General features: G+C 37.9%; 1 protein-coding gene across 1 annotated transcript; it reads left to right on the top strand.

Annotated features, from left to right (window-relative positions):
• Nucleotides 1–682: 682 nt before the first annotated feature.
• On the top strand, nt 683–7,622 carry LOC143875510 (cold-regulated 413 plasma membrane protein 2-like). The gene is made up of 4 exons (XM_077377076.1): nt 683–1,085; nt 4,877–4,984; nt 5,079–5,149; nt 7,288–7,622. Exons 1-4 carry the CDS (start codon nt 910–912, stop codon nt 7,539–7,541), a joined length of 609 nt encoding a protein of 202 aa, XP_077233191.1. The 5' UTR covers nt 683–909; the 3' UTR covers nt 7,542–7,622.
• Nucleotides 7,623–10,883: the final 3,261 nt, after the last annotated feature.

Raw genomic sequence — 10,883 nt, forward strand, 5'->3', positions numbered from 1 at the left:
TGCCCCAAAACAGAATTTTAGTGCTAAAATGACCAAAAATGGCTTTGTTTGGTTGGCCTCAATGTAACTCAACTACTCTCTCATTAGGCCCAATATTAAAAGGTTATTAGGATCTCATTCAAATATTGTTACAATTAAACATCATTGCCAAAAAAAAAAACTATACCTTTGGGGTTCTTCTCCTTCTTCTTCTTAACAGCCGAATTTGACGGACGAGTGGAGGCGCTGAGGCAGTGAGGCGTGAGAGAGTTTGCAACTTTGCAAAGTAGATGAATAAAGTAAGAAACTAGGCTTTTTTTTAATTCTTTTGTCTTTAAAAAATCAAAATTAATTAAGAGATCAAATAATGATATCAGCAGCCCCTTGTTTTGAATTAAATATTAACAATTTAACAAATTTGTGTCCTCAAGAATGATATTAACACTCCCACTTTTTTGGTATTTGACGTAATGCATAAAATTGCACGCATATACGTAAAAATGGGTTTTGATGAGGGCAAACACGTAAAAATCCATAGCCCAAAAATTCCGTTCAAAACGGCATTTTACAAATGGATGGAAACGGTGTTTCAAACGGCGTTTCAAACGGTGGTTGCACAACCAAACACCCCCCAAACGGCCGTTCGGTACCCCAAACACGCACTTGATAAAACTCTCGGTCGTCTCGGATATGTGTCCCTGACTCTCAGATCTTACCCGTATAGAACGAGTAAATAGGAAAGCCAGCAAGCGCTACGTGTCCCTCTCCGTCTCTCTTTTCTACACGTGTCCTCCCCCTTTCCATTATCATCGAAAGAGCTCTAACAGCAAACGACGTGTTAATTAAAACTCGCTAAGCGAAGCTCAAACTCTCTCTATCTCTCTCTCTCTCTCTCTCTCTCTCTCGGTTAGGGTTTTGAGGTCTAAAAAAATGGGGAAATTGGGGTATCTGGCAATGAAGACGGATCAGACGAGCAACGAGATGATCAATTCGGATCTGAAGGAGTTCGGGAACGCGGCGAGGAAGCTCGCCAACGATACAATCAGACTCGGAGGCCTAGGGTTTGGGACCACATTGCTCAAATGGGTCGCCTCCATTGCCGCAATGTGAGTTCTTGTTGTCCAATTCTTATATTTCATATGCAATTTTAAGTTTTATGTGAGATTCTTCAGGAAATTCTCTCATTTACTGTTGCTGTTATGTGATTAGATGCGATTGATTTGTGTTGTAATGTGGTGATTGGAGATCTTGAATTGAATTTTCTACTTCATAATTTGAATTCAGTTGATATTCGTATTTTTTTTTTTAAAAAGAAACTTTTGATCTAGCATAAAAGTTTGATCTTTTTCCCCCATAGATTCATGCGTCTTATGATTCCAATCCGGTTTTAGTGTTTGAATCTATAGAGGGCTCACAGTTTAGAACATTTCTAGTTTCCTGATTGTTAGTACTTGTATGATGTGTGTGAGGAGAGTTTCGAAAAATGAGAAAATTTTCTATGAAGTTCTAATTGATGCTGGAAATTCTGGCATCTGCAATTAAGTTATATAGTGAAAGACGAATGATTTCTTCCTGAACAGTGAAGAATCACCCCCTGCTGAAATCATGTTTTACCGTTAAAGTAAGTTGGTTTGGATACCCTGATCTGTCCTTGTTGGCTCATCGTTTCAAATACCTTGAACTAACTCTGAGTTTCAAATACCTTGAACTAACTCTGAGTTTATATCTTTAACCCTATCACAATAGCTGTCAACCCTTGACTCGACTCGTGACTCGATTTCTTAATTTTATGACTCGTGACTCGTAAGAGTTTTTTACAAGAACACAAATTTAGTTAAAAAATATAATTATATATCAAAAGATGAAGCATGTAAAAAATATAACCCAATAATACATAAATAAAGCACTAAGTCAAAAATATAAATAACTATATGCTTGTAACTTGTATGCACGAAAATAATTAAGTTATGGTTGGAACTTAAGCATGGGAAAACTCTTCCTTGCTTTAGATTTGTATCCACCCATGATTTATGATGCGGTTGGAATGGGATTTGTGGTGCTTCAGGCCAACAACCTAAGATTATCCAAGACTAGGAGCCTCCTGCACATGATTTTTTGAAGCTAAACTTTGACCGGTCAAGTATAGGGAACCCTGGTCCTGCCAGAATTGTGGGAGTCTTGAGAGGTGAATTTGGAGCTATGAAATGGGCTTTTGTGGGTCCCACTGGCATAGACGCTAATGAAGCTGAAGTGCATGCTATCTACCAAGGAATAAGGTATCTTGAGAATGAAGATTTGAATACGGTAGTGGTAGAAGGAGATTCGCTCAATGTGATAAGGTGGCTTAGTGGCTCTCATTCATTCCCTTGGAGATTTGCCTCTTTCTTCGATGAGATCTAAGACAGCGTGGGGATGCATCGATTTCTTTCCATCATGTTAGGCTGTCAGCTAATGGTGTGGCGGGCATTTTAGCTAGAGATGGTGTCTCTAGGGAGAGAGTTGATCTATTTGACGTCATTCCTCCTTGACCCTTGTAGTGGGGCTTGTTCTTGTCTTTTTTTCTTTCTTTTTTTCATTTTCTGTGTCTTTATTTGTATAGACCTCCTCAATCTTTTTTTCACATTTAATGTAATTGTCTTACCATTCAAAAAATAATAATTAAGTTATAAGTTCCAACTTCCAAGTTTTCATGAAAACAAGAAAGCCCAGGCCCATCTACTCGACTTGACTTGTAAGAGTCTTAGTTTTTCAACTCAACTCGAAGCAACTCGTAAGAGTCACCAGACCACTCATAAGAGTTTTCAGGCGAGTCCCCCAGCGACTCGACTCGACTCGACTCTAGAGTTTGACAACTGGTAAACTAGTTGGACTTGATCCTGTGGCCCTCCTCATTAGCGGGTGTTCCTTGCAACTTAGCTAACAAGGGCTTTGTTAGACAGAATATCATAATAAAATTACCCAGTTTCCCTACTAGAATTACCTTTATTGTTCATTACATTCCTTAAAGGGGAGGATATTTCAAAACATCTCATTCTGGATGGAGGAAAGTTATCTAGTGGTATTTAGATATTAGATAAAAACCACGTATGGACCCTTCTGAGTAAGGATTAAAATGAAGTAGGATATCTTGCTCTTAAATAATTGGGGTTTATTCACACGTGTCATGTATCAGTTCTGTTCATATTTCCAAAGGAGTTGTTTTTATACTTTAGGGAAAAATACACTTAGACCCCCTTTGGTTTCCATTCAACTTAACCCCTAAGGTAGACCCCCTCAGTTGACGGTTCGTCCACAGATTGAAGGGTTAGGATGATCCTATGGAGCTGATTTTTTGGGCACACCCTATCTATGTCAGGGCCCATCAAATGAATGCTTTGGATCATCCAAACAATGTGGGCCCACTGTGTTTTTGGTAGTGTTTGGATTCGGGTATGGGGTTTGGAGGGGTGTATGGGGTCTTCATTAGTATTGATAGTGTTTCAAAAGAGGGGGCCTACCTTATACAAATTGAAACCACAGGGGGTCTACTTGTAACTTTTTAAACATTAGGGGTTAAGTTGAATGTTTCAGAAACCGCAGGGGTCTAAGTGTATTTTTCCCTATACTTTAACATCATATAACGTTGGTTCCGAGTCTTACTGTTTTTCATAAGTCTTATAATTATTATATTTTTTATTCATTTGACTTTCTTGTTCTCCATTGTTCTTTAGTTCTAATATAGATCTTCTGGTATGCTTCGTTTACGCTATATTTTTTAGTTTATTACCATATTCTGTTTTAGTTCTTTTACATGTCAATGCAAATGTGCATCAGGATCAGAATAGTAGAGATAGCAAACATGCAATATACACACCATATCTGCTTTAGAATACACACAGACAGAGAACTGACATCTGGTAATTTGACTATCTTAATAATTACAAACATACAAATTTCCACAAGGGTCTTTTGATTCTGTCATCATGTTTCACAATCCGTTGCATTCATTAATCTGACAAAAGTATTAAGATTATACTTTTGTTACATGTGTTACTATGTTTCTATGTTACTAGTAAATTCATTTATTGGTTTATAACTTTTGTGTAACTTCAGTGGAATACTCTAATCTCAACAGTTAATTGCGTTGTAACATCTAATTGTCTGTACTGTGTACTTGTGGAATATGCTCAGATCTATATTTTATGATATTTGTCTTCAATTTTACATCCTTCGAGCATTCAGAATCTGAATTCTCACTTGTTGAATTTAATTTGGTATATATAAATAGTATTACAATTAGGGATTTGCTAGCTTCCATCGCATAAGGCATTTCGCGGATGAAATGTTGCATGTGAGAGCAGCCACCTCAGATGAATTAAATGAATAAGACAAAATCTGCTGAAAAGTGAGCCTGTGTAGCTGCTCTCACATGCAACAGTCCATCCGCGAAATGCCTTCTGCGATGGACGTTAGCAACTCCCTTACAATTATTACAGAATTATGTCACATTATATGAAATGTTGGTAGGGAAAATGACCAATTATCCCATATTTACATTAGAAATGATATTGAAATTGAATAAAGAATGTCATCACAGTGGCAGCTGACTGCAAATCATAAAATTGTATTTTTCAATCATAATAAAATGAATTTATGATTAAGAACAGAAAAAATTCTATGCTATTTTATTATTTTATTTTTATATTAAATGATTAACAAATTAGTTAAGAAAATCGCTTCAAGAGATTCATGAAGTTTACCACATCATTATATCTCTTCCTTGTCACTCACTTTTTGTCACCATGGTGTAAGTTATTATATCTGCTGTCTTGAGCATCTTTATGCCTCTTTTTTGGCTGAGTTGGGCATTTTTAGTGAACTTGTGAAGTTACAACTTTATGTTATATGCTTACTGCAGATATTTGTTGGTGTTGGACCGGACAAACTGGAGAACAAACATGCTGACTTCCCTATTAGTCCCTTACATTTTTTTGAGTCTTCCTTCAGTAATATTCAACCTTTTAAGGTGAGTAGCCATACCTCTGGAGCGATGTTCTTTCTTCTTATCGGAGTTATTTCCTTCATGCTATCTGCGAGTGATATATTTGTTTATGATGCAGGGGAGAAGTTGGAAAATGGATTGCCTTTATTGCTGTTGTTTTACGACTATTCTTTCCACGACACTTCCCAGGTACAGCTTCTAGTCTTCATAGTCTCTATCCTACATATTGTATAGACTGTGCATACCCGTTATATTATTAATTATGACCCACCCTTTGTTCTTACAAGACACCAGTTCATTGAGCATCAACATCATAATCTGCTTCATCTTCACCATATCAGACATATTGTGATAGCTCATTTAAGAAGTTTCCTTGATTATCGGATCAATCATTTTAGATGTTACTTTTCGACTACCAAGTTCCTAATGAAATCGGTTAGGACACTAATTAACTGCTGAGGACCCTGCACGCACTATCTAAAAAATAAAAGCTCTGATACCAAATTCTTTGAGTTGTAACAATTAATGACTAGTCATTCTCTGGGATTTCAATTATAAGATTGAATCAATGATTGTGCACAATGATTTAGTAAATAAAATAAAGAAACGATCAAACTACATAGATACATGAGATCTTTTCAGTATGGCAAACCCTCAAATATCAGGCAAACATTCACGGCCAATGCAATGGAAACAAAGCCACTGTGAGAAAATCAAAGACAGAACCCGGGAAATGGTTCCCACACCCTTGTTTGAGTAAGGGTATTCTACTCTTTTACACTTTTTGAATTGGTTTTTGAGAGCATTTTGGGAATTTTAACAACTTTTAAAAGCTAATTAGAAAAGTGTAAAGGGTTAGTGTCAAACTTACTCCTTTCGGTCACTCTCTTACTTCCTCTTTTCCCAAAAACTAAGAAAACCACACTTCCTAAGATTTTCTCATACATGTATCCCCCAAACACACAGTTACTTTTTCCCGTCCTGTTAAATTCTAATTATTTTTCCAGCTCTCTCTATTAAGTTCTCATGAGATCACAAAATTCTTAAGGTACTTATCTCTAGGAATATTCCCACTAAAAACTTGTAAACATCCAATCTCAGAGAACTCCAAAGAGTGTTTTGTTCCAACCCCACTGGAAACAAAATAATGGTGCGCTGGCTTCCACAAACTACACTATGTTATATTATAAAATTAATTTCAGGTCAGTTGTTGTGATCTAAGGTTTGAATAGTGCCTAGAGAAGTGTCTTGTGTGGATGTCAAGAATTATTATCAAGAGCAGAAGAAGTCTCGATGAATGTGATCCTTACATGGAAGCAGAAATTACGTAGAACCCTTCTCTGTTTGAATCAGCATAATCTTTTAATTGCTGTTATTATTATTTTTCCCATCTGTATGAATGTGGAGATATTTGTTCCGTACTCGCAGCTCAGATTTGCTCACATGACTCGATTTAAAAGGCCTTGTTCTCACTTTCAAGCAGTACCATGCAGAAAATCGCTGGTTTTGTTATAGTTTTAATGAATTTGATCAGGTTATATTGTTCTCAATTTTTCAAATCACAAATGATGTCAGATTTCCCAGTTCTGGGTCTCTGTCAATCTGGTTGGAGTTGATCCAAGAACTTATGACTCACACGGAGTCTGCCCATTGAGGAGATAATCTAGTAACTTAATATAATAATAAACAATTGAAATGCAGCCACTTGACGATCACGATCCAATTCTTCTGTAAATTTTTTCGTATAGGTAGTGTGCAATTTTCATGATATCATGTAAAAGGATCTACCTCAAACTGAATTTTTCTTTTGTAAGATAACAGTTTTATTAGAACTCTAAAGTCAAGATTACATCACTGGGACGAGATGTCCCGCCGTTATAACATCTGTTATCCACGCCTTCCCTACAAACTGAATGTCATAGTTGTTCTCATCCATTTATAATAATCAATTTATATATTCTCATTTCTGCTGTTATATTTCTTTCTCCGATAAAATACCCCTATTAGATATTCGGATATCAGTCCTCAAATGCCCCATTGAACTAGCCTAATGAAAATGAAATTGCTCACTTTCGGTAACATAAAATACTTTTTTGATGGACACAAGTGATGCATATCTGGACATCCTACACAGATCTTAGATGCTTAAGGCCATAAAAGTAACTCATTTTCTATTTCAGATGGACACCTATGGTAACATAAGTTGCAAGACACACCTGTACATCTGTAATATTTAAGTACACAAAAATCCATTGTCATATGCATGCATCCATAACATGTTTTTATTCATTGTTCGCTGATTTTGATTGCCACCACTTCGAGTGCAGACTGGTTGGAGATGCCCGGATCATTGATTCTTCTCTTGGTGGTTGCTCCACATTTCTTTGCCCACACTGTTAGGGACAGTTTGGTAGGAGTTTTTATATGTCTGGCTATTGGGTGTTACCTACTCCAAGAGCATATCCGAGCTTCGGGCGGGTTCAGAAACTCCTTCACCCAGAGCCATGGCATCTCCAACACCCTTGGTATCCTCGTTCTCTTCGCCTATCCCTTGTGGCGTCTGATTTTGCATTTCATGTAGTATCTGAAACAACCTCTGCTATTTATTTTTCTGGTTTATTATTCGAATATTTTCGCGAATAAAACTGCTTCCTTTGTATCATTTATTTGTTGAAACCTGCAACTTTGTTAACTTGCATGTGCCATATGGGACTCTAGTTCAGACACCTTGCCAAATCGAGACCAGTAATTTGGTGTTCCACACTGTCCATTCAGTGGGTTGCGAATGATATCCAAAAGTGATTCTATTCATCTCTTATAGGGAGAGTGGTATTGACACCTATGTTTAATTTTTTTCACTTGATCGAACATCTATTGAATTGAAGGCATAGTAGCTGGAACCTTCTCAAATAAGGGTGGGTAAACCCGGAACCAATCAAGTTCGGTTCGGTTCCAATTCCAATGATAAATGGTTCGGTTCTAGTTCCAATTCCTGGGAACCGATAGCAGGTGGTTCGTGGTTCGGTTATGGGTATACCACAAAACCGAACCATGTCCACCTCTATCTACGACTATAGTGGACTTATTTTTAGGCAGGAGAATATCAATTTAGTCTAGTGGTGTGGGTCTCACAGCCCAAAGGTATGCCACACATCTCTACGACTATTTGTCATTTTGGACCCACCAAGCAGATGAATCCCACCATGGATTCTCCACAACCCTCAATCTAATTCATTGGACTTGTTCTACTCCGGTATATTCGAATCCTGGTATAGATAGATTCCGGCAATGTACATTCATCCCTCACCTTTTTTGGCCGGTGATGGGTTTCTCAAAAGGAGGGCGGGCAGGAAAGGGAAGGTGTAGCAAGGAAAACACTTCCAAAACGGGATTTCGTTTGGAAAATAAAGACCAAAGTTGGTAAATTCCACATCATTTTTTACATTTCTTGGTGATACGAGCTCACTTCCTTAGTCTCTAGCACATGTGCCACAACATGGGATTTCGTCTTTATCTTCCGTACGAAATCACGTTCTGCTAGCAGCCCTCGGGTAATAAAATCTCAGGAGGGAGGTGGGATTACACTATCGTCTCTGCCCTCCCTGCTTGACTGACAAAACAGGCGGAAGGTGGGAGGTTTTATCTCGTTAGTCAGCTTACAGCTTGCAGCTGTTTATGGATGGGCCCTTTTGCTTTTACTTTGAATCTGTGTATTACAAGAGTCTTATCTGGTTCGGCATGGGTCTCTGCCCACCGGCGAAACCCTCGGAGCAAATTAAAAAGAATGTTTTACAAAAAGTAAAGGGGTTTGCTAGCATACATCGCAGAAGGCATTTCGTGGATAGGCTGTTGCATGTGAGAGCAGCCACACTGGCTCACTTTTCAGCAGATTTTGTCTTCATTCACGAGGTAGGCTCACTTTTCAGTAAATTTTGTCTTCATTCACGAGGTGGTTGCACTCACATGCAACAGCCCATCCGCGAAGTGCCTTTTGCGCTAGCAAGTCCCCAAAATCTTATATGTTTTGGTAATATTAATGTCTTTAATAAATAGGCTGGGCAAGTTGAAAAGTAGAAGAAAGGATTTGCTAGGGTGCATTGGCATTTCGTAGACCACCTCGTGAATGAAGACAATAGCTTTTCTCCATTCACGAGGTGGCTGGTCTGACATGCAACAGACCAGCCGCGAAATGCCTTTTGTGATGAACGCTAGCAATTCTCGTAAAAGAAATAACATGATTATCAGCCCTTTGAAATATGAAATGGGTGAAATATGAACATAGACCTTATTATTCCAAACCATTGGGGGTAAAATTTGGCACCCAATCGAGGGCCGAGAGGTGGTACTTGGAGATTCAAAGGTTGGTTAGGGTAAAAGGGTAATTTCATCACACTTTCGGTGGCCCTAGAAACCCTAGAAATCACATTTGTCGCAGCATGATAAACTAGGAAATTGATATTCCAGCAAACCAGCCCAATAATGAAAGAGCCTTTGAATGATAAGACTCCTTAAGGTTAAGGACTCTACTCTATAAAAGGGAAACAAACTTGTCTTACCCTCATTCTAAATCTCTAGTCTCATGAGAGAGCTCAGCTCGTATTGTTGCCGCATCGGACTTAGGCATCATAGAGTCCCCCACCTGGAGTCCAACTTCGGGCATCTTTCTGACACCCTTATGTGGTTGCAATTCACCTTTTCGGGAGCCAGCTCAGCGCAGATCATGGTCCGAGAGCCAGTCTAGATTTCAGCAGCAACACAAACATACGTGACAACTTGTGTCACTTATTGTTTGATTCTATTAAACCAATATTATGGATGGTTAGCCTTATGTGGTAGTTTCCTTCTATACATTTGTGGAGATTTTATCCAATCGTGCACATGCACTGGTGCGGCATCTACCCATGATATTTGATCCAACAGCATCCTACTTTTTTGACATTTTATGGCGCCGTTGTTGGATCAAATATGAAGGGCAGATGCCCGTCTAGTGTCCGAGGGGCACCATATAATTTGTTTGCATTTGTGTTTATCATTTTTTGAAGTTTTATCTTATTTTATATTTTCATTATTTTTGTGAACTTCCATAAACTTTCCTGATTTTTACATAATATTTATAGACTTTCGTAGACCTCCACACAGTACTTCCATTTTTTTAGAGACCGAGTCGATGCTGTAACCAACATTTAAAACCTCAGACCAAAGGTGGTCCATACCGAAGGCAGCATTTGAAACCTTAAAAGTTAAAGGACCAATTACCAACGGGGGACAAAAATTAGGCGTAATTATCAGCAGGACCCATGCTTTTCAGAAATTATCAATGAGAGACAAAAGAGGTCTTGTCAGTAAAACTTGGACGAAAATGCCCTTTGGCACTTACAACATGTTCTCATCTTGTTTTTTCCTTCTTCCCTCTTTTACTTTTCCATTTTACCTTTTTGATTTTTGTACCCTAGTAGTCATCTTCCTCCTTGCTCGGCCACCATTGTTGCTTTCAAGTCTTGAAAACTTGAATGTTGAGTTCTTACCATCTATCTCTCTGTATTTAGGCTTTGTTTTCTTTTTTTATGGTTTTGCACTATTTTTCATTCCTCTATTTCTGATTTATCTTGTTTAGGGTTTTAGCGGTTTGTATTTTAGGGTGTGTTCTGGAGATAATGCATGGATGGCTTCACTCACTTTTTGGAAGACAAGTGGCTGTATAAGAAAAAATTGATATAATATATGAATGGATGGTTACACATTTTTTGATATACTTAATTTTTTTTGTAATACACAAATTGGGATGTAATACATGAAGCACATTTAATGAAAACAACATCCATTTCTTTTGTTATTTCTATTATAAGCAGAATTGTAATGCCATTAGAAGAGTTGCTATAGGCAGGGGGTTTTTGTAGCAGAAGGGGTTTATCAACTCTCTGGA

This window comes from Tasmannia lanceolata, unplaced genomic scaffold, assembly GCF_043159265.1.
Source record: "Tasmannia lanceolata isolate RefF3 unplaced genomic scaffold, GAP_Taslan_0.1 ptg000004l, whole genome shotgun sequence".
NCBI classification, from domain to species: Eukaryota; Viridiplantae; Streptophyta; class Magnoliopsida; order Canellales; family Winteraceae; genus Tasmannia; species Tasmannia lanceolata.

Bases quoted from the DNA above. Each gene is read 5' to 3' on its own strand.
- LOC143875510 (XM_077377076.1), top strand. From the start codon at position 910: ATGGGGAAATTGGGGTATCTGGCAATGAAGACGGATCAGACGAGCAAC. The intron at 1,086-4,876 runs GTGAGTTCTTGT...TGCTTACTGCAG, and splicing joins GTCGCCTCCATTGCCGCAAT to ATATTTGTTGGTGTTGGACC. The intron at 4,985-5,078 runs GTGAGTAGCCAT...TTTATGATGCAG, and splicing joins GTAATATTCAACCTTTTAAG to GGGAGAAGTTGGAAAATGGA.